General features: G+C 30.3%; 1 protein-coding gene across 4 annotated transcripts in view; it reads left to right on the top strand.

Annotated features, from left to right (window-relative positions):
* LOC142328846 (uncharacterized) overlaps positions 1-23,833 on the top strand; it is a 62,029-nt gene extending 38,196 nt beyond the window's left edge. Inside the window, exons 5-10 of one of the 4 annotated variants that reach the window (XM_075372962.1) lie at positions 4,669-4,852; positions 7,285-7,459; positions 9,104-9,245; positions 11,949-12,260; positions 16,892-17,104; positions 23,700-23,833. In XM_075372962.1, coding sequence (XP_075229077.1) covers positions 4,669-4,852; positions 7,285-7,459; positions 9,104-9,245; positions 11,949-12,260; positions 16,892-17,104; positions 23,700-23,798 — 1,125 coding nt within the window. In that variant the 3' untranslated portion in view covers positions 23,799-23,833. Of the gene's footprint in view, positions 1-4,668; positions 4,853-7,284; positions 7,460-9,103; positions 9,246-11,948; positions 12,261-16,891; positions 17,782-20,547; positions 21,985-23,699 lie in introns of those variants that run through there. The other 3 variants (XM_075372972.1, XM_075372953.1, XM_075372944.1) reach the window with 3 other exon arrangements.
* The last annotated feature ends 1,500 nt before the right edge of the window (positions 23,834-25,333 follow it).

Raw genomic sequence — 25,333 nt, 5'->3', positions numbered from 1 at the left:
CCTCCAGTACCCTTCTGAATTCTTCATCCCAGCTGCTCACCGGCTTCCTTTGTTGCTCTCCACAGTTCATGGATACCAGTCTAGTAATTAACTTAATTAGTTAATACTTACAAAGTTAATTACTTTTATTTGTTAATTTGGTAACTGTTTGATTGTTTGTTATTTGTTAGTAAATTACTTTTATTGCTTTATTTCTCATCAAATACTTCTGCCTAAATGTCCTACCCACTTACATTTCCTTTCAAATATTAATTTTCCTAGTCTTCTGTTTTAGTTGAATTTGCAATTCATAACTTACATTTTCTGTCCCTTGTCACCCTTAACACTTTTTCTTTTCCAACACTCTTGCATTTGTTGTAATTTTTTTAATTACTTTCCTATTAAAAACCACGTTTCACAACACATTAATACTCAATGATAAAATAGCTTCTTTTTATTGACCTTGTCAATCTCAACTCAAAAAATGAATTTGTATTTATTAAACATGGCTAATGTAACCTAATCTTCTAATAATTTCAGCCCACTGTCGTCCTTCCCAATTTTTCTATCCTAGATAAATATAGTTAGATTAATAATGAATAAGAACTGTTCATTATTGTATTCAATATGTATGTGTGGGAACGCTTGATGTCTCAGATTTTGATTTTGGATTCAAATTAACCCTCTAACCGCTGCATATAATACCTTCAAATGCTACCTGAATTAAAAAATTTTGCAAGTACATTTTTCAAAATTCATAGAAAATTATTTTTACTTACAAAATAACAAATATAATATATCATTTTAATTGTAAAAGACTTTTTCAAATGTAAAAACTTTAAATTAGTCACAAAAAATTGTTCCATGTACAGTTACACAAACAGAAAAAAAGATCAAGATTCTATTATATACAAAATGTTCAGAATTTTATGTAGATCAAGAACATATACAATTTATACTACCTAAAACCACTATGAAAATAATGAAAGCTAAAAAATTATTGTGTATACACTTATTTATTTCAACTAAGCCGACTCAGTCTGACTCCTCTTCTGAATCTTCTGGCTGTTTTCTTTCTCTTTCTGCTTTCATAGGTCTCCAGAACTGTTGCAATTTATGATAACAATGTGGATGCACACCATAATTACATCCTGGACACCAAAAATGGCTATGGGATTTTTTTGTGTGAAGTGGAACAAACAATACACATTCGTTATGTATTCCCCAGAAGATGTACAACTTGGTGGGCTTGGTCTGCAATTGGTACAGGTTGAACATTCTGCAGTTACTCTTCATCTACATGTGCAGTTACTCTTCATTCTACTATGTTGACCATGAAATCATCTTATGAAAGGGGCTTTTTGAGTTTATTTTTTTTTTTTTAATATAAGATATAGGTGTTGAATATGGCCATGTCTGGCAGATTATAAAATATTATTTTTCAGTATCTTCTGATCATTCATGTGCTCCTGTGAAAGCCCATCAGGGCTAGGAATGGGGGGGTGGCAACCGGAAGCGTCACAAGAAGCAGGTATCTTCCCCTGCGGGTTTGGGATGGTCATTCATGTGCATTTTACATGATACACAGATTTGTCGTTATTATCAACTTCTCCCACCTTCAAGTTATATTCATTTATTAGTACAGGCTTCATTATTTCTTTTCCATTTCTGCTATGAATAGTTTTTTCTTCCCCATGACAGCCAGCACTTTTCAGGTAAACAGGTTTTCTGGTGCATTTTTCTTTGTAACCAACTAAGAGTATAGTCTGTTTTCTAAAATAAATTTAGCTTTTTGGTTGTAGTTTAATAGCTAAAACGGTTTTAGACATATCTTTAGAATGTTTATTTATTGTTCCCATGAGAAAAGTGTGTTATCAAGTAATCTTTGCGCTAACAGGAGTTCTGTGTAAAAATTATTGGTATTATACGGTAGCCTTTAATAAATTACTGATAGTCAACAGATACATTATAACTTTTTTTGTGAAATGATCATTGCAATCAGCTAAGAATTGGTCTTCCATTAAACAGTTCAATATGATAAATGTAATGCTCTCACTTTCACAGATTTCAAATTTCTTTATGCCGAACTTTGCCTGCCTTTTATTAGGCATATACTGGATATGAACAATATTTCTCATACCTATTATGGATTCATCAATTGACAAGTTTTGTTAGGGTATAAAATGTTCTTTGAAGGACTCATTCATAGAGTCGAAAAATGATCTCACTTTATACCATGGGCCACGATGTGGTTGGCCTGGAGGAATATAAACGAGGTGTAACAAGGCGCGTTGTCGTGTTGAAGAAGGAAGCCATTGATCCATTTTTCTGGTCGCTTTCTTCGTACGTCGTTTCGCTTTGAACGGATCCGTACGAGATGTTAAGGTCTTCCGATAGCTCTCGAATAGTCATTCGCCTGTTTGAACGAACCATTGTTTCCACTTTTGCACATTTTCAACTGTTTTTGAGGTTACTGGACGTCCCGAATGCTGCTCGTCTTCGACAGACTCATTTCCGTTTTTAAATTGGTAATACCACTAGTACAGTCTTCAAAGTAACCACATTATCGCCGTACACCGATTCTAACATTTCGTGAGCTTCTTTGGCACTCTTTTGCAACTTAAAACAAAACTTAATATTAATGCGTTGTTCAAAATCCATGTTGCGCGACAGACACGATAAACACAACCTCACTGTTTACGCCAATGTGTAAAGCAGTTATAAGTTAATTCAACTGGTTTGGTATTTGATTTATTTTCATCTAAAATTTAACAGCATTTCGATGTAATGAATATTTTAATTACAAATAAGAAATTTTTTCATACACTGAAATTAATACATTCCATTCAACATACATATAAATATATGCTCAGTTGATTTATTTATTAAGTAGCTGTATTGATTATTTATTAAGATTTATTTCTGTATTATTTCATGTGTATAACTAAACGTAAACATATTACAATTCACTCGGCTCCTGACAATTTAGCGGCTCTTCACCGTTCACACAGCTCCTTTCGAATGGACTCGGCTTCTATCCACATCACTCGGCTCTTTACAGTTCACTCGGGCTCCACCTACCCTATATAAGCCGGCTTACCACTAGAGGCAGGTCAACAAAAAACAAAAAATATTAAATAAGACAAAAATTGAAAAATTAGACCCGTCACCTAAAATAAACCTTTAAAAACACGCCTGATAGAATCATCCAGCAGCAAGGGGACACTGTACAGGTTCTGCGATCCGTAGGGAGAATCTATAAACTCCCGCCAACTTTGCATTCCATTCCAGCAGGTCACTTTTCACTTCTGCTTCAGCAGTCTCTCATTGTGGTCACTATCGTTTGTCTCTCGTTGTGCGTCGTCTCTCTCTCCGACCATCGTGTCTCACAGTCTCTCTCTGAACATCGTCTCTCTCATCAAAGTTTACACTTCATGTAGTTAACCAGTAAATTACACTTATTCTTCAACAATGAATCTTTTTATTGTATGTTAAAGATCCTTTAAACATTATGTTTGTGCTTTTTCTTCTCTATAACTGCCTTATAAAGTATTAACTTAAAGGAACTTATGTAGACATATATAAAATCCACGATTGTAAGATTATATTTTGTGCAACTGAATAACAACATATTAGTGTTCTTCTTCCGTTAAACTCTTTGTTATTATGATCGTCCAGATTACGTTCTGTGCCAGTGAGTATCAAGATATTTGTTTTTCATTAACAAAAAAACAGTAATCGTTTACCATATATTAAGGTAATCCTCTGATAAACAATAAGATACTATTATTATACTCTGTATTGTTATTACACACTGTGTTTATGTAAAAGAAATATTTAATGTAATAAGTTTACCTATAATACTTTACTTAAGTTTTGTTGTATATAAATATCGCACAAGGAGATTTTGTGCAAAAGCATTTGTCTTAACAAAACAATAATATTTAATAGTGTTTTTATGCATTTCTTTTCTTTTTATGTACATGGTTATATGATTCTGTTTTTCATTCTGTTAAAAATAAAGTCCAATATTCTTTTGGCAAAAACGAGCTATTTGTAATTTTATTTTTGTAACTTTCCGCAACATTCACTCTGGCAGCTGACTGGCAAGCTCGAATATGTTACAACTTGTTCCTGCCTGCCCCAATTGATAACTATTGGACAAATTACAGCATATGGATGTAGCGTCGGCAGTTGCCGCTATAAAAATTCATTAACCGTATTTTTTGATCACACCTTGTACATATATATTTTACTTGAATTAATCTTTTTAAGATTCATATTATTCCTCTGTACTATTAAATTATATTTAAATTCTATTAAAACACACTTATGTGTTTGGATCAAGTCATAGACAAACAGCAGATAAGAGATAACATAACAAAAGAGAGCAAATAAACAATTGTGGATACCAGTGCTGGTCCATTAATTATAGCAAATATGTAGATTCTTATTAGTTATTACTAACAAGTACTCACAACAAAGTTTAGGTTCAAATGTCTGCTAGTTATTTTTTATCGCTTGTAATCTGTCTTGCAAAGGGGATGCAATCTTATTCAATCTATTTCACTAAGTTGTACTGTTAATATGAGAAAAAAATTTACTTTGCAAAATTTAAAAACATGGTTAAATTACTTTCTTCTAATATCTGTGCCAGTGAATATTATATAACATTTTGTGTGATTACAGTCATTAATAACTATATTAAATCAGCTGAAATGGACAACTTTTTCATTAGCTATAGATGATTCTGCTGAAATCCATATTCTAGCAAAGAATATTTTGGAATTATTGCAAGAGAATCCTACTTTATGTGTTACTGATAGTGTAGCCCGAATTACAGATGCAGCTAGTATAAGTGAAGCATTAGTAGGTAAGTTAGTAAGCAATATATTTAACGTTTTAGCTATTTTATGTTAATTTGAGGTTTTGGTGTACGCTTAGTTATTTACTTTAACACTGGATTTTTTTTTCTTATAAAATAATTCATATTTATTGTTATTATATTTTAGTTGTAATTGAAGACACTAATTATATCAAAGACTCTCTGGCACCATTCTTTTTATGGGTTCTTATTAACAACATATTCTACCCAGGTGATCCATGAAAGTAATAATCTACAGTCAAGAAAGCTGCAGGAGTTGTCTGCAGACTTCCATATTATGTTATGAATCAAAGCAAATTTTTATTATAGAAGTTTTAAGTTACATTCATAAACTTGCCAGCCTTTAACTTAATGGTTTACAGTACCATCACAAATGTATTTTTAGTTTTCTAGATTATTTCTTGAAATTTGTTCCATGCTATAAATTTCTATTTATCATCTTTCCATTTACAGCTTTTATAGTGAATTAATTTTTAATGATAAATGTTTTTCAAATTACCAGAATTGCAGAATTTTTAAAAATTGTATAACAGGGTTAAACTTATTTAGGAGTAATGGATTTTTTTCTCTTTGCTGCACCCAGAGTGATTTGAACAAGTTATATAAAACTTCTATAAAATCAAAATTGGACGTGGTAAAAGTATGTTTTAACTTGATACATGCTTAAGTAAAATTCTTTTTAGTATGTCTCATTTTGTCCTGTGCGAGTCGATTTAATTTTATAAGCTAAACAATTTTTAACTTGCTTTTATATAATAATAGAATCCTATAAATATAATAAGATTTTACTTACTGCATTGCTGTAGGTGTGCTTCCATTTTAATAAAATTTATCTTATTTCATTTCTGTTAGCTTCTTATAGTTTATGCATTGTTTATAATTACAGTTAATTAGCAAACCTTCAACATGGATTTTAGAAAGCTTTGTCTTCTGACACAGTAGTTACCAAACTTTTTAAAAGTATTTTAATACATTGATGTTAGATAGTTTCATTGTAAAAATTTTATTTAGTTCTTTTCTCTTAGTAACTAAAATATTTTGATAGGAAATCAATGGTACTGCTTATAGCTGATTAAGTTATATGTACCTTATTGACCAAAATCAGCCTTAAAATATATATATATATATTTTTTTTTTTTGTTGAGAAAACACATAAAAATGAAGTAAGCATGAGGCACTCCAGAAATGTTTTCAGTCCCTTATTCCTATTAAAGTTTATAAATGATCTTCCTTGAAATATCAGATTATTCATTGTTAGTCACTTTGCAGATGTTACCACTGCATCTTTATCAGAGATAATTTTGCATGTTCACTACCCGTCAATCAACACCTGTGAGGTGTGGTTGCTAATTTGGCTGTCAGACCTGACTATTTTTATCAAAGATTGGCCCCATGGTTCAGGAAACTACAAAGCAGGCACATCAGAGATGTTTATAGGATTAGAAAATTCTGTATTGCCAGTTCAAAAAATCATTTGTTAGATGAACTGTAATTGTGAATTTTAAATAAGGTAAAGCGATTGTAATTGTTTCTCAGAGACATACAATCACTAATCCCGTGGTTAATCTTTATATCTACAATAATTTAAAGCAACAGTCAAGTTGTTCTTATATTTTGGACTTTATTAGAATTAATTATTCTTCCAGCATACATAAAAGCTTTTCAAAAGATACTTCTATTGACTCTTGTGTACAGATATTCATTAATTTATTTATTATGATTACTGATAAATATGTAAAAAATTGGTTTTCATTACATTGTACTTTGAATATATTTTGTACATTGCAGTACTGCTGAATAAAATATTTGTAAATGAGATATGCATATTCATATATATTTTACTGGAATTAATCTTTTTAAGATTCATATTATTCCTCTGTACTGTTAAATTATATTTAAATTCTGTTAGAACACACTTAAGTGTTTGGTATTCTCCAAACACTAAGTGACAGTAAGTCATAGACAAACAGCAGATATATGATTATTAGAAAACTAACTGTTATTTGTACACCAGTTTATAGATATTGTTTGTTGACTCATATATCACCAGTGTTCTGTGAATACAGAGGAACAATCATTCTATGCTGATGTTTTTTTTTTTTTTTTTTAATAATACTGAAATTTTACTAGTATTAGATAGAAGACACTAGTATTAGATAACTGCTATCAAAGTTCTACAAAATTAAAATTGTTTCAAGAGGAGAGGAAAAAACAGCATCTCAGAAGGCTGTCATGCAAATCCAAAGCAATGAATGGACAGAAGATTATCTGTTAATTTACACAAGATCATACTTCAGAGGACATGAGAATGCATGTATGTGTTTATGTATATTTTCATATATTAAAGCTCAAATTTTCAAAAAATACATAAATATTATTTTCATTTGTATGGATTCATTCTGTAAAAATGTTTAACACAGGAAGTACGGGTCATGGTATTGTTGTATTGGCAGATTCTCCTGAAACTGTTTCACAGGTATTGCAGATTAACAAACTCCTTGGTGTTCCACTGGTTCTTATTATAAATAAAATTGGTATACAAAATTGGCAAATACCTTCTGTCAATTCTACTCTTGTCATACTCCAAGGAACAGTGTAAGTATTTACAAAGTTTAATAAATAATAATAACTAAAAAATAAATGCTTTGTAACATATTATCTGTCATTGATTGTTGACATTCAGAGTAGAAAGTGCTTAAACATACTACCATCAAAATATTTATTTTAATATTTGCACAATATAGTGCAGTTTAAAATATATGTATAGACTAGATGTTACCCACACCTCAGCTTACATGGATATTGGATTTGCAACTAGTATAAGTTGTGAAACATTAGATTTTTGTTAAAATTCTACTATAATTTAAAGGTTCATGTTTTAGTGTATACATTGGCAAACTGGTCTATTTATGTTTAAATTGGTCTAAATCTTAATTGAGTGACAAAGTAACAACAATATTTTGCACCAAATTTCAGCAATAAAACAATGGAGAAAGTGGACTGGAGTTTTATTCTAGAATACAATCATTATTAATTACATATTGTTGAGATTTAGAGTTTTCTTCTTGTATACCTTCTTGCTCCAAATAATATTTTTTTTAAATGGTGAAACATGTGCCTTTTGTTTTTAAACAAAATTCTAAGTACAAATTTTCACAACTGTACCACCTTTGGCTTCATGTAGTTCCATGGAAAAATTTACCGCCCCAAGTTAGATATTTGAAGAATAGTGAAATAAATGTAATTTGTTTATTTTTGAAAAAAGCTAAATACTAATTTTCATGATAAACATATTTACTTAAGTGATTATTATTATTAAAAAGCTTAAATAAGTTTGGTAAAAAAATAAAATGAAAATAATAGAATGGATTGTTTCTTAAGTCTGTGTAAGATAATGATTTTTTAATTCCTCTTCTACATGTTTTTACGACATTTGAGAAAATAAAAATTTAATACTAGTGTCTGTTGTGTGTAATTAAATATTAGAAAATTCCATTAATGACTAGGCCAGGCCTATTATTATGAAATGAAATTGTTGAAGTAAAATTTCATGTTTGAAAAGAACTAAGTATACAAGCACCTATGAGGAATAGAAATTGAATGGACGTTAAGCGCATTAATTATCTAAACACTTGTTAACTTTTTTTTTGTTTTTCTGTTTTATTGTGAATTGATTTGCAGTCTATAAAAGCTGCAAGTAGATTTTTTGCTTTAATAACTTAAAGGTTTTATTCATATTTAGGCAAATTAAGGATTACCTACTAGTAACATTAGTGTCAGATTTCTAGTGTCCAGCTCTTCCAAGGCTGAGCACTCCTTTTTAATCCAATTTAATTTAACTTTTTGGAAATAATTAGTCAAAAACATAATTGCTTGCTTTTCCTAAAAGGTTCTCCCCTGGGAATAACTTCTCTAAATTTCAACTATTTAGGAAATGAGAAAATTAGTGATGAGACATACAGTATTTTATTAATTTTTTTTAGCAATCTTTAAATTCTCACTATCTATTGGAAAAATGGTACTTCGTCAGTTTGTATGTTTTTGTTCTAGATTAGCCTTTTTAACACAAAATTCTATCACATTCTTCCTGTTCTCCTAGATTCTATATCTGCTATAGTGTAGCTGAGCAGGCAACATAGAGTTCAGATATTTGATTTATTAAAATAACAGACTGACAATTTTCATTTGCAATATAATTATTTGTTAATATCATTTTTTTGTTTTTATGAATTTTTTCAGTTCACACCCGATTGATGGAGTAGCTGAATCAGTAAATGTGACAATGTATAGTGCATATCTGAAACAACAAGATCAGATGATTAGAGACACGCAATGCAAAAATGCAGCAAACATAAATACCTGCATGCAGAATATTGGTCAGGTAAGATAATGTATAAAATTCACAAAGGAAGATTTTTCGATAATTCTTAAAATCATCTCAGGTCGATCACTCCTTCATGTACACTTTTTGCTGTGGCATTTCTTTCTCATTTCATCACAACTAATATCAAACTTGCATCAAGATCTTGAATGAAATTGCAACTGCATTTCTTACTAACAGTTTGTTTCACATGTCTGGAACATCATAGAGCTTTCCCTCTTGAAAATAGAATAATATGAAATAAGAATAAAATTCTATGCTACACATATGCATGACCATTTCATGGATATTTTTCTTATCACTGTTCCATGCTTCTAATACAGTGTAAATTTTCACATGCTGAAAATCATTGGTAATTTCCATTTCTCATTTTTTAGGCTGAATATTTTGTATAGACTCTTCCCTCTATTTTATATAAAAATTCACTTTTGGAAGTGACACTCTTTTAGTATCAAAGATAAGAGTGCATATATATTGCTGACAATGTAATATTTGTTAACTTATGTTGCTTAGTTGCTCTAAAGATATCGGCTGCTCCAAATTTAATGATTATTACAATTTTTTTTCATTTTCATCTCACTAATAATGTTTCAGAAGTTAATTAAAACCCTCACCTAAGATTTGGGATATGTTGAGAACTCGTTTACAACACCTTAAACAACATATATTGATGTATTTCATGCATCTACAAAACATGAAACTGATATAATAACAAAATAAAATTTGTTAATTTTTTTTCCAAATGTGATACCTTATTCTGCATTTTTTTTTTGTATGTAGTTTACGGATCTGTACATAGAATTTTTCTATCATCCTCAGTTTAATAAAAATGGCAGATTGAAAAAGGTCTATAAAAGTTAATGTAACTAAAATTATGGGTATCATATGCTTCATTAAAACTTCTTAGCGGATGTTCTCCTTTTCTAGATAGTCTCAGGTACATCTCATATTAAAATCAAAAAGTAAACAGCTACCATATTAACACTCTACTTTCATTTGTAATGGTTTTCCAATACTGAATTATCTTGTGGAAATGTTCATCATATTCATTACTTACTGTTCCAAGGTTTGACAAGAAGAAATCCAGATGTAAATGCCAGATGTCCAGATGGTCTTTTAGAGACATATTTCATCCCATATCTCTGTACAAATTTATCAGTTTATCTACAATATCATGATAATTTTAGCTACTGCCTTTACACTGTCCAAACATGAGTTCTACATTGGTCAACATGAAGAACATTTCATTTTTGATAAGTTTCCTTATTTGTGGGCCAACAGAATCTCCTTTTGAATTTTTGCCTCACTTACTTTTAGGAATTTCTGCCTTGTGAACAAGATTCCTTGACTGTCCTTCTTTAAAGGTTTAACAAAATCTTGTGTAAATTCCAGTTTGATATGAAGGGGTGGTAAAAACATTTTTTCTGAACTAGAGGCTCATGAATAATGTATATTTTACCAAGAGTTAAGTTCTCATGTATCTTCCACTGTTTTATGCATAATGCTGATCCCTAGCTTGGTTGCTTACTTCATAAATAAAAGAATAGTATTTTTATGCCATAAGTGCATGTCTAACAAAAGAGCTATTACTTTTAAATCTCCACACACATTTCAACTATGCTTTTTATAATTTAGTTTTTCAATAACAGTCTTCATAACATCATATAATTCTTTAATATTAATTCCATGACAGATTGTAGAGAAGGATATTTATTGTGAAACAGTACTGCTTTTAAGCTATACATGAAGGAATCAATAAAAAGGTGCCACTTCTCAGGTTCATGAACTCAGACTAATTACTCATCAATATTTGCATGGGTAAAGTAAGTAATTTTCTTCAACAAAGTTTGAAATAATTTTCTTTTGGCTTTAATAGCATGAGAATTTTTTATTTTTATACAGTAAATACCAATGTTGCAACTTGAGTAAAATTTAAATCCCTTTACAGAGTCACTTAGCTCACCCTTTGAAATAAGTTGTGGCTCATTGGATTGAAATTTAGTCTGAATCACAATTGTCTTCTTCCATAATATCTGCTTCTTCATCACTCTTTTCATGAAACAAGTTTCCTGAACTAGAATGGATTCACTGTGAGCTACAGGTCTGAGTGAAGACGGCAATGAAGGATTGATTTTGGCATATTTAGATTTGTTAGAATTTCCAGACACATTAGTTAAATAAAAATAACAATCAGTTAAATAATCTTTTGATCACAAAAAGTTTGTAATAAATTCCAGGTAAATAATTGCAACCTGTAACTTTATCCATGATATTATAATTAAGCACAATTATTAAAATAAACAGTATATTAAAATTTCTAAAAAAATTCAGTTGTAAAAAGAGTTCCTATATGGAGTCTCATAGTACCAGAGTACCATAGTAACACAAAAGTACCATCATGTAATCTTTTTTAAAACTAATTTTCAGTAAACTAAATTAATTGATTAATTATTATTATTAGTTAACTTGTCACATTCTTTTTAACAAGCAAGTGTTAAAAAAAATACTGTTATCTACTCACTATGAGTAGTTGATAGATCTAGATAATTGTTCTAGATCTTTATCTAATGCTGAAATGTTTCAGCACCAGTCTCAGTTGCTTTCTCTGAGAATAATGGTATTCACTACACTACCTGGTGCTGGAGTGAACAGATATTATGTTAAAACATTTTAAAATCAGTAAAACATCTTATTTTGTTTCAGGATGTGTTTCAAGGGAGCCTTGATCCATCTTTACAGCCTTTAACTTATGCAGCTCGATTGATGGGTTCAAGCCTTCTGGCAGCACACAAAGCTAAATGTCATGTTGCTGGCTCTGAATCACCAGTACCTGGACTGTGCTCTCGTTTATCCCGTATACCAGCTTCAGAGTGGCGGGCTATACTACTACAATCCACTGCAGATATTAAGCAAATTCAGAATGTCAACCTACCACCTAAAATTCACTTCCAGATGAATATTCCTGATACCTTGGACATTTATGTCAGAAATCAAATTAATCTTGTCCTTGAAAAAGTAAGTATTACTTATTCAAGAATATCTAATGTAGTAATACATACCAGGCACATCTAGATTACATAAATCTGTTATCTTTATTTTATAACAAATTTATATACTTACGGTTGTAGATCTACATACTATTGTTTTTCATAATTTTTCTGTTATCTATGAATTACAAGAAGCTTTTGAGCTACAAGAGTCCCCAATCATAATTGCTTTCTCTGAGAATAGTGGCATTCACTATGCTGCCTGGCCCTGGAGTGAACAGATTAAGGTGTCACTGATAGGACTAAATATCACTTAAATGCCAGTATGATTTAAGTGGGGCTAAAGTGTGTACTGATGTGCAACTGTGCATTCGACTCTTGAGGAGAAAGCATTAACAAACACTTCATATCTTCTAGTAAGTTTACTATAAGATACTTAATATTTTTGAGAATGCTTGTACCATTTTTGAGAGTGATATTTCTCATAAATGATCATCTAGAACTCTACGGCTATAATAACTAACCCACCAACTGGGTGAATTATTTTTTTACAAAATATTACTGATTTACTATATACATTCATTAATGATTAATACATTCATTCTCATTCATTCATACTGTTCTGCCATTAGGGCAAGTCTTATCATGGATGTGCTACCCTCCACTTTGTTCTATCCTTTGCTAACCTCGTTGTTTCAACATATTTTTCCTTTTCCATAATACCATCCATCATTTGAAATCTCTTCTTTCCTCTCCCTTTCCTTCCATTCACCAAGCCTTCTATCGCATCCACTAATAAACACCTTCTCATACAATGTCCTAGCTAGTTCCTTTTCCTACATTCAATCACATTTAACACTTTCTTGTACTGTCTGATTCTCCTTAATAATTCATATTTTTATATGTTTTTGCCATCTGACATTTATCATTCTGCATCATACTCAAATCTCAAAAGCCTCAATTCTTTTTCTCTCTGCCTTTTCCATTGTTCATGTTTCAGCTCCATGGTGCATCACACTCTAAATATAACATTTCATTAATCTCTTCCTTGACACTAAGTTTAGCTTTCCATATAGGAGTCTTCCCTTCTTATTAAATGTTTGCTTACTTCTCGATGTTCTTTTTTTTAATTTCTACTGTGCAAGTCAGGTATAAACCTCCCTATGTACTAAAATTTCTTCATCTTGTCTAAAACTTCATTTGCTATCTTAATCTCAATCCTCTCCTCTTTTCCACCTAATACCATACGTTTTGTATGTTATTTTTATTGATCCTCATACCCTGATATTTGCAAACTTCATTTAAGTCATCAAGCATTTCATTTAGTTTACTTAGGCTCTCCACCAGTACTGTCATGTCATCAACAAAACTGATACATTCTACTCTTCTCCCTTTCTTTATTTTTCTTTTCCCACTCAGACAACATTTAATTATTTCTTCCAGATATACACTAAACAGTGTTGGTGAGATGCAGCATCCCTGCCACACTCCCCTTTCAATCCCTATTCTTCCTGTCATTTTATCTCCCACCCTCACTTTTATTCTCTGGTTATAGTACAGCTTTTATACTAGACACCTCTCTTTCCAGTCAACTCCCTTCTTTTCCAAGATTGCAGTAATTTATCCCATCTAACTCTGTCAAACGCCTTTTCTATGTTGACAAATGCAACATACATGCTCCGCCTCCTTTCCATGTGTCTCTCACCTATTAATTTTAGCAGCCCTATAGCTTCTCTTATTCCAAAATCACTTCTAAACCCATACTTTTCTTCCTCAATACTGTCATCCAATTATTGTATATCTTATTTAAAACCCTTAATAGTACCTTAACTGTACGTGATCCAGCCTGACTCCTGAAGGGGAAGACACCCTCCCCTCTGTTCCTAGCCCTTATGGGCTTTACAAGAGGTCATCTTCAAAAACTCAGCTTTTGACATATTCCAGTCTACCTCAGCCAGGATGCCACTAATGCGAATGCCATGAGTGACATTCCCATTGGTGTACTACTATTTAATGAACTAAAAACAAAACACATCTTACTGAGTCTTAAGCAGGACTGAAAGGACTTAACAAAACAAAGGAATTGGAACTATCTACCCATAGAAGGTAAAAGAGAGTTCAACACACAACACAAAACATAAAAATATTAGACAGAACAATAACAACACAGTAACATTGAAATAAATACAAAGGACAAAAATAACAATGAAAACATAATTTATAAAATAAAACTTCAACAAAAATAGAATACAAGAAAAACAAAGTAGGGCTCTAGATCCCCTCAGCAATCCTCCCTTTGCCTAGTACACTATAAAACTTTTCTACTATTGGCCAATCAGCCTGGTTCTTCTAGTTTACATGGAGAATCATCTCCAACCTGCTAAGATCAAGCCAACAGATAGTCTTGTGCGAATTAACTTGTACTTCGAGCACTCTAAAAACATGGTAGGTGTCATCCAGTTGTCCACACTGAGGACACATCCCAGAATCTACCAGGCCGAATTTCTGCAGTCTGTCCCTAAAAGCACCATGGCCAGAAAGAGATTGTGTCACATAATTATTAGGGTGTACCCAAGAGGTGTCCTGCAAACCAACAACATTTGGAAAGAGCTTTACACTCTGTGTAAGAGTCTTTGTATGTCTTTTCTTTTCTATTGGTACAATTATTGTATCCCAGAAGTCCTTCAGCTACTTTCCTTCCAAGCATTCCATTGCATAGAGCTAGTAATAACAATTCTCCTGTCTCTCCTAGTGCTTTGAACAGTTCAACTGGTATTTCATCACATCCCTCAGCTTTTCCTTTTCTCATAATTTTAATTGTTTCATTTATTTCAGTTTTATTATGCTGTACTTTTATTTATCTTCATGAACTTTGTACTCTTCTTCCACTAACTTATCTGTTTCTCTTGGCTTTTCTCCTAACGCACATAAATCCTATATTCTTCCTATCTCCTTCTTATTTCCTCCTCATTAAATGTTTCCCCATTCTTTACCAATATCTGATACATTTTCTTCCCCAATTTCTCTTTAAAAACTATTTCTGATGCTTCTTTATGCATCATATTCTTTTAGCTCATATCTCCCTTCTTTTTCCAAATTTCTTATCACTATACGTTTTCCTGAGCCTCTTTTCCTTAGCTTTCTCAGTTTCCCTTAGTTCATTATTCAACTTTCTATAGTTCCGTTTGTATTCTTCTTCCGTTTGTACATTTTTCCACTTTCATTCATCTTGTCTAACATTTCACTTATAACCCACTCTTTTCATGTTCTGTTCATGTTTTTAAACCCTATCGTCTCTTTTGTTGTTTCCTTTAAATTCTTAATTTCCATCCACTTATTATCTGCACTATTTGGTTTATCCTCCAATTTCATTTTCCCAGAATCACTTTTTTCATTTTCCTGTATTGTTTCCTGTTTACTTAACTTCTCCAAATCGTAATAATCTCTTCCCCTGCCAACTCCCAGCTTTCTTGAGCCTATGTTCACTTCTGCCACAACCAGATTGTGAACTGAATTTATATCTGCATCTGCATCAGTCCTAGCATTCTTTAAAAGATTTCTAAATCTTTGTCGTTTCATAATATAATCAATTTGTTATTTTTCTCCAGTAATTCCATGATACCCACATAAATCTTCTTCTTTTATGATTTTCAGACAGTGTGTTTCCCAGCACTAATTCCTTCTTTATGCAAAATTTAACCAGTCTTTCTCCTCTTTTGTTTCTAATTCCTTGACCATATTTTCTTACTGCCTTGTTTTCCCTTTCCTCTCCAACCACAGCATTCAAATCACCTAGTATCAATACATGTCCCCTCTTCTTTTCTTTCCCAGTTAACTCTTCTATCCTTAACATTGTTCTACTTCCTCATCTATGAGCTGAGTGGTTGACATGTACATGTACACTTGAATTATTACAATATATTTATCTTCTCCCTTTATCCTCATCACCATCATCCTTTCATCAATATTGCAACCATTAATACTTTTCCTTACCAGTTTCTTATTTATCAGTATACCTACTCCACTACAACAGATTTCTGCCTCTGAAAAGTAAAACTGGAAATCCCCACTTGATACAAAAAATTAACACAAAAATACAATCATGAAACTGAATTTCTTTTATAATTACAACTCATTTTCATATCAAGTATTCCCTTATTAGCTTTACTTACAATAAAATTAGTGTGCTTTCAGAATATTGATATAGAAACAAAGCAGAAAAATAACATGATCTTTTTTTAATGAAAAAATTAAAATTCATAATATTGGTTTATTTCATTTACAGATTACTTCTAAATTCAGAACAAGGTATTATTTTCAAAACCTAACAAAAATGCTTAGTTAATAATGTCTTCAGTAAATGTGGATAAGGATTTTTATTCTTAAAAACATTGTAAGTAGGAAAAAAGCAAACTTCATACAAATATTACAATATTAATGTTATAATGAAGTAGTTAAAATATTTATTTATTATTATATACTTTTAAAAGTATAAATAAATTTTGATCATTTTGATTTATTAATTATTATAACTAATAACAAAATAGAGCTGAATCCTGCAACATTAATGCCAAACATTAATTTTTCAGACTTCTCTTACACTAGTTGGCAAGTGTCATATCTTATTAATACACTAGAATGATTGTTTTCCTTTTGCAGATTGGACAAGTAAGCAATGGTAATTTAAAACTTCTTAATGGCCAGTCATTTCCAACTCAAGCAGGAAATGATATGAAAGTTAAACAAAAGGAATGCCCAACTAATCGAAACCTCCAAGTATTGCCAACAGTCTTGATCACAGCTTCGAAATCAACACCAGCTGTTATGTTACAGCCAGTGGAGGGTCATGAAGAAAATGAATTTTATGAAATGGTAACAATGCTGTGTGGTGCAGGATTTGGTATTCTTATTTTCTTTTTGCTTATGACTTATATAGTATGGTCCAGTTTTAAAGTCAAAACAGAAAAACAAAGTTCAGGTGGTTCCCCATCATTCCAAAGAAAGCCTTCACGCATTGCAAGGTGGCGACGTGGTTCTGGTCAAAGCTCAAGAGCTTCAATTAGAACAATTGATTAAAAGAATTTCAAAGACTGATTGTATTCATATATAAAATGGTTACCTATTACAATACCAGTATTTTATTAAGCAGGGTTATATTACAAGATCTGATTTTAGTAACTGGTATGTTAAAAAAGAAGGACAATCAGTTTATATTAAGAACCAAAAATAAAATTTTATTTTCTACTGCAGTATATTAAATAATCATTAATCCTTTTGCGTTTATTTTTTGAAAAGTATTGAGGTAATTCACTGCAGTCATTAGAATCTCAAATTGTAATTTTTTTTATTTTCTGAATAATGTATTTTTTATATATAAAATTAAGAATTTAATTTGATTGTATAAATTTATAATCTGGAATTTTATTTAAATTTTATTCCAAAAGTAATTACTATTATTACTTTCAAAACTAATTTTAATTGTTCACTATATTATTTATCATTAATTATGTAATCTATAATATGAATAATTAAAAATTTAAATAACTGAGTATAGCAGTAAATTTCATTAAGCTTTGAATGTATCATATAATTAATGATAAATTAAAAAGAAATAATGTATTTTAATAATTATTTTTATAATAATAAACACTATATTATAAAGACATATGATCCTTTAAAAAATATTCATTTGCATTTTGTAATTACGAATCAAGAATCTTTAGGCTTACAGTTTACTAATTCAAAACTGAAGAAATTATTAAAAACCTGAAAATATGGAATTATGATTTATGGAATTTTGGGTAAATTGTTGGGTAATTGTTAACTAATTTTTAACTCACATTGTGATACTATAATGTAGGCAAAACTGTTTTCATTTCTAAAATTGACCGTAATTTACTCTATAATCTAAAATTTTAAAACTACAGTGAAATTGGGTTGCAATGAAATTCAAGGGACTGACAGTATGTGCTTGTTGTATCCAGATTCTTGTAATAAACGGATGAGCCTGTTTATACCAGAAAAAGTTTTCTCCTCTAAACACAAAGTAAATAACTGACTCAACATTAAAGAATACAACCATGTATAAAAAATTTTCCTGACCATAAAAACAAAAATTAAAATTATACCGCATAAGATTAATTTATTATTCTACATGCATAAAAAATTGTAAACTTAACCAAAAATTGATAAGGAGGTTACTTTTGAAATAAAATACTGATATGTTTTTATCAATTGTTTATCAATACTAATGATAAGTTACAGATTACAGTGTTACAACTTTAACACTATACTGCCTTGTAAACTTAAACCCACTTAAAAAGTCTTATCGGTACACACAATACTGTAGTATTAAACAGATAAGTGTAAAATTTTTTAACCTAACTTAAAAAAATGTCTATAGTGCTTGTTTTTTATTATATCTGAAATGATCAAAACAATTTTTTGAACTATTTAATCATTCTAAAAACTCATCGCTGACATTATTTGATGTACATCTTGAGCTGCACGGACAGGATTCTCAGTCATTGTCATCTTTATTTTCTGTTTTAATTTCGTTGATTTGCCTGTGTTTCACTTATTATTATTTCTTCACCTGTTGGACATATGGTCAGTGCACACCATAGTCAGCATGACATAATCATCTATATTACATCTGTTAAATACATTTTTGTAATCAATGGTTTGAATCCACTCGGAGAGTGGTAGTTCATCTTCTTGGTACAATCTTCTTTAGTTGCAACTGTAGCAAGACTGGATTTTTTTAAACAATTTTTAATTGCAGTTGAACATACATTATCCCATCCTCTGTTGATTAATCTGATGGCACCCAAAACATCTGGATTAAATTTAATTTTTATGTAAGTGAGGTTTTCCAGTACTGTGTGTGCTCAAAAGTTCTCAATTAGCAGCAAAAATATTTTCTCTTCTTTTTTCTCAGTTCACAGTCCCAATTATACTAATTTCAGGTTCAAAAATTGTAGAAGTCATCCACGCCTTTGTATTGGTTAAGTACTTAAGTGGTTTCTTGATTTACAAAGAGGTTTTACAAAGTACAAGAGAGGTTTCTTGATTTTACAAAGAATACAGTTTTTTCTATTTTCAGTTCCATTCATATTCAAACAGAGAAGAACAGTAAGCCTTACTTTTGAATACATTCAAAAAATTTTGACACACTTCTTTCTTTGAAATTTAAATGTTTTCTCCAAAGTTTATAAAATAAAGCCATTTCATCAGCATTAAATGTCTTCCCATTCGTAACCGTATTTTATTAGTGACCAGTTTTCACCCATGCAATTGCTAACATCAAGATTATCTACATTGCCTTCTCCATTACTAATTTTTACAAAAACTATTTGATGTCTTGTTTTTAAATCATTTCAGCCAACCATCACTACAAACAAACCCTTTGTATCATAACTGGTCAACAAATTTTTCTACCTGAACTTTCAAAATGGGTCCATTTATGGATATGTTTTCGCTCCTCTTCACTTTGAGCCTTGTAATAAGAGCTTCATCCAAATCATTGTTTTCATCATCTTTACCCGAGCCTGATTTTTTCAAACGCTACCCTTAACTTATCACGGTTCTTTCAAATTGTTGAGACAGTAGAAGTAGAAGGCTCATGAGTTTTCCACATGTCAGAATTAGATTTACACATCTCAGAATTCCTCAATAATTTTCAATTTGTTGCAAATGGAAAGAATTTTTCCTTTAACACCCAACATTACTTCTTTGCCATAAAAATGTTTAATAAACACCACTATAAGCTCACAGAAAATAGTGAATTCAATCAGAATTAAAGATGCAAATGTACTGTACAAAACAGCAACAAACCCGCTTAAGAGTAGACTGTCTAAACTTGACTGTAAAATTCTCACCTTCTATTCGCCATACTTCCTGTATAAACTCATAATAGTGGAGAAGTGGAATTTACCAGACTTCAGAAATGGCATGTAAAAAATTGTACATGGCTTTACTACTGCATTTGGGTTGTTTCTTATTACCTACTTTCACTTATTATGAAGAGGTCATTGCCTCCTTATTTTAACTGAATATTGTCATAACATTCAATGTTGCAAACATACATTACTCTTTAACATTTAATCTCTATACCTGTAAACTGTAAATTTATGTACTTTTTAAAATCATTCACATTTTTATTCCTCAGAGAATGAATTTATTATTCAAAAGAAAATAATTTGCTTGTTATAACTGGCTTCTAAATTTGTTATTACCCTGTTAAAACAAACTTTACTATACATTAACAATACTGAAAATAACCAATTTTTTTTATTTTTGCTTGTTACAACCAGATTCTCATAACAAACGACTTTGTTGTAAGTGACTTCTACTGTATTTACACCACCACACATAGTAGGAAATTAATGAAGTTATTTTTGTCTGCTTTTTGATAAGTGTAGGTATTAGTATGTATTTTCTACAATTCCTTCTTCTAAACTTCAAATGTAAAATGTTGTATGCATGTTACTCTGGTGACATGCATATTCTTGAGACTGTGGTTTTCAGCTCTTCTTCCTTGTTATACATCAACGCATCTTTTTTGTATCTTTGCTAGTGTTGATTAAATAACATTCAATCACAGAAAATGACTTAGTGGATAATTCATTTTATTTTTGAGTACATCTACATTCGTTGTTTTCCAATATTTTAACATTTTACATTTAGTTATTGAAGTTTACTATTAAAGCTATCGGAATTGACTAATTTCAGCTTTAGTATCCTTCCATACTTTTAAAATTATTGTTGGCCTCTAATAATGCACAACCTACCAGTTATTATTTTATCAAGCAGTGCTATTTAATTAAGATTTGAATTATATGTGAATTTTAATATAAATTCAGAATATAATGTTTTCATGTTACTTAAAAAAAGTAAGTAGTAAGCAAAAATTGGTTATATTAAAGTTTTGTTAAACCTAAATATTCAAGTGTGAGTAAGTAATGTAGTTTAGTATTTCTAATTTTAGAATTGTACTGCTAGTCACAAGAAATGACATAATATGATTAAATACACAATATGATTTTAAATGTAGGAGTAGTATTAACTACTAAATTAAAAATTATTTATTTAGATTTTGTACACTTGCACTTTTCTATTTGCAGTTTCTTAGTATGTTTATTACAACTTTTAAATAAAGTAGTTAATGAATAAAATAAGTAAATTGAATGAATGTGTATAAAAAACCTTCTGAATTACAAAATATATATCATAAAACTAAAGCTGTATATTATGTTATCTAGAGAAATACAATTAGAAAATGATTAATTATCTTAAAGGTTAAATAACTGCAATCATCCCATCCAATAAAGTAAAATTTAGTAATGAGTAGATCATGCAAAAACATGTAATGAATAAGAGTAAGGAAAGCTATTATCACATCAAATCTGTGACTGAGCCTACACAAACCTGTCTTTAAGAGTGCACTTTAACCACGTAATGGTTAAAGTGTGCTCTTAATTATTGTACTATCTTGTTCGACTGTGACTGTTTTTCACCTTTTTTTTCACTCCAAGCAGGAGTGATTTATTAAGACCAAATGCCTTTCTTGACACCACCCTACTAGAGCATCCTACTACAGTATCCAGTAGAAGAAATGTGTAATTTAAATTTTTAGTGTGTGGAAAGTGCATGCCTGATGGAATTCAGATTTCTGGTCAAGAGGAAGACCAGTATTCTACACAATTATGATGTACAAACCAGATAATTCATTAAAAAAAACTTAAAATTTACTATTTGTAATCAATTTAATACAGTGTTACCTATGTACTTTGAGCATTTTGTTCAATTAATGGCATTGTTTTTGAAACATAAGCCTGGCTTTGGATTAGACCTGCTGGTGAATTCCAACTGTAATAATAAACAATCATAAAATAATATTAATTAAAAAATAAAATTAATTAAAGGTTTTGAAATAGCAGTAAGCCAATTATTTTTTTAAAGAAACTATATATTTCTATAAAATGGATAATAATAATAATGATTATTAATTTAATAAAAACAAAGAAAGATCAATGAGCCACTGAAATTTATATTCTAACATTTTTAAGTTGGCAATGTAATTTCACACATTATATATATATATATCCTCTGGTAATAGAGCACATTATGGTAAACAATCAGAAAATTAAAGTAGTAAAACAATTTAAATATCTAGGGGAAATAATAACTTATAATTTAAATGAAAAAGTGACATGGCAAAACAGGACAAATAAAATGATTAAATCCCAAAAATTAACTTGGTCAACATATAACAAAAAATGCCTTTCTGCTAAAACAAAACTTAAACATTATAAAACTGCAGTACAGCCAGAAGTCACCTACGGAAGCGAGACCCTTTTCAAAATCACTCAGAAAAACCGAATTCAAAAAATTCTGAAAATAGAGAGGAGAATTGTCAGAACGTGTATCAATAAAAAACACCAAAAAGAAGGCCAATGGTGGATTGTGCCAAATGAGGTGGTGTATCGAGAAATAGAGCCTGTTACTGATACTATGCGGAAAAAAAGAATCTCTTTCTTTGGTCATCTCATAAGGACACCGGAAACAAGACTGTCAAGAAATATCATTGAAAAGCTCTGGTTCCAAAAGCTAGAAGTAGGATGGATCAAAGAAATTACAGAAGATATGAAAGAATTGGGAATTTCCCTGACTGACCTACAGAATAAAACTGGAAAAATTACAAATCTAAAAGACAAAAGCATTAGATTTAAACAAAAGACAGACAAACTACAAAATACAACGAAGAGGGTGTTTACGGATGAAGAAAAGAAAGCAAGATCTGAACGGATGAAGAAATACTGGGCAGCTCGGAAGAGTAAAATAACACGCTTTCTCAGAAAAGATCCAACTAAAATTGACTTAAGTGGTCCCATGTTGGCCGTAAAAGCATAATAATAATAATATATACATACACACACATACACACCCGCATGCACACACACAATAAACATTCACAAATTTTCATCATTTACAATAAAATTAATAAACAAGCAACTTATATTTATTAGTATGTATATTATTTAATTTATTTGGGATATATTTATTTAACCCACCAGATTGGTCTAGTGGTGAACACGTCTTCCCAAATCAGCTGATTTGGGAAGACGTGTTCACCACTGAAGTGTTCTGAATAAAATAATTTTTATGAAGACATAAAATAGTTAAATAAATTGTATTTAGTTTTGGTTTAATGGATGTTTTTTGAAATAATTAATTTATTCCAGATTAGGCATACATAAAAAAATAAAGGTACAGAATTATAGCTACTCAATTACCTCTCAGCAATATATTTATTATTATTATTATCATTATTCCATTATTCTGGTAGTTAATGAATTGCAATAAAATTATATATTTTCCTACCAATCAACTTTATATTTCTTTCATATTTTAATAAATAAACGATAATTTAAAATTTATATTCAATTATTTCTTTATGTTGCAGTCTAAAATTTGGGCAAAGGGCCAAACAAGAAAAGTGATTGATAAGGTTATGAATTATATTTCATTATTATTATTATTCAAAAAAGATGTATTTCTATAAAAAAAAATTCCCAATGTAACACGTTAGTAATAAATAAGTAAATCAAATCTAAAAACAACAAGATGTCATTTTTAAAGTGAACACTTACCTGGTTTTACTTTAATTTCACCAGTTTTCCTACAGCACCAAAGGCTCGATATACTGTTGAGCATGACATAATAATCTTCTGTTCTAAATAATTCCATTTCATAAGGTAAATAATGTTTTGAAGCCATCGATAACGTATTTCTATTATCCAAATAAAATTACAAAAAGCATAATCAAACCACTGACACAAGTATAATGGTACGATAACACACCTGTCGATGGATACATAATAATTTTCGAAACACGAATAACCCGGCCTTGCATTGATCAGCTGTGGATCTTGCAGCTGTAGTAAAAAAACAGAACTACCATAAACAAACATTACTTCCATCTTACGGTAATATAACATAAAAATAAGCATAATTTTGTTTAATAATTTCAATTTACTATCAATAAATTATTTTCATCATCAAAGAATTTATTTTCACCTTGTTTGCATTTTCACTCACAATATATTATGATCACAATTAAGACTGCAAAAAAATTGTAGGTCATTTAAAATCCACCGGGAACTAACCACACATCGTAGGAACGGTCGACCTGAGACTGTACAAGACTACTACACTTCATTTACATTCATATATATCATACTCATTCATCCTCTGAAGTTATACCTTACGGTATAAATGTATTCTGTTTATCCTCCGTTAATTCCAGAGGATAAACAGAAAAAAAAATGGTTGGTCCAGCTGATTTCGAAGTCGAGAGTTCAAAATTCAAATACTAGTAAAGGCAGTTACTTTTATACGGATCTGAATACTAGATCGTGGATACCGGTGTTTTCTTTGATAGTTGTGGTCGACCTGGAACTGTGCAAGACTACACTTCATTTACATTCATTCATATCATCCTGTGAAGTAAACCTTACGGTGGAGACTATACAAAAAAAAATCTGTTGTGGACAACACATGACTTCCTTTATACACTTATTAAATTACATTTACACATTATTTTTAAATGAAAAGTAAAGAAAATTTTATTTCATTAAAACCTTATGATATTTTTTCATATATGTATTTTTTTGTTGTTATTGAATTATTCATTGTAAAAATTATTTTACAAAGATAGGTTAATAATTATTAATAAATCAATCAATATAATTAAATTAAACAAAAAAAATTAAAAAAAGAAAGTAGTTGATGTCTGATTCGAGCCAATGTATCTTCCCTGAAGATCCAAATATTTCATTAATTAAAATTTTATTTGGCTATAACTCTGGAACCAATGAAAATAAGTACCACTTATATTAAAAGCTCATAAAAATATATTAAAAGCTCTCAATGAGGGTTTATTATTGCAGTTAAAAAAAAGTCCAAGATCCAATTTTTTTGAATTTTGAGTCAATTGCAATCAAAAGGGGAGGTGCACAACTAGATGTTACAATAGTCTTAAATCCAAAATGTCAACATCCTACAGTTAATCTATGCACATACATACATATGTATGTA

The sequence above is a fragment of the Lycorma delicatula genome, chromosome 1 (assembly GCF_047948215.1).
Source record: "Lycorma delicatula isolate Av1 chromosome 1, ASM4794821v1, whole genome shotgun sequence".
Lineage (NCBI taxonomy): Eukaryota > Metazoa > Arthropoda > Insecta > Hemiptera > Fulgoridae > Lycorma > Lycorma delicatula.
This window is presented reverse-complemented; position numbering and strand designations above follow the sequence as displayed.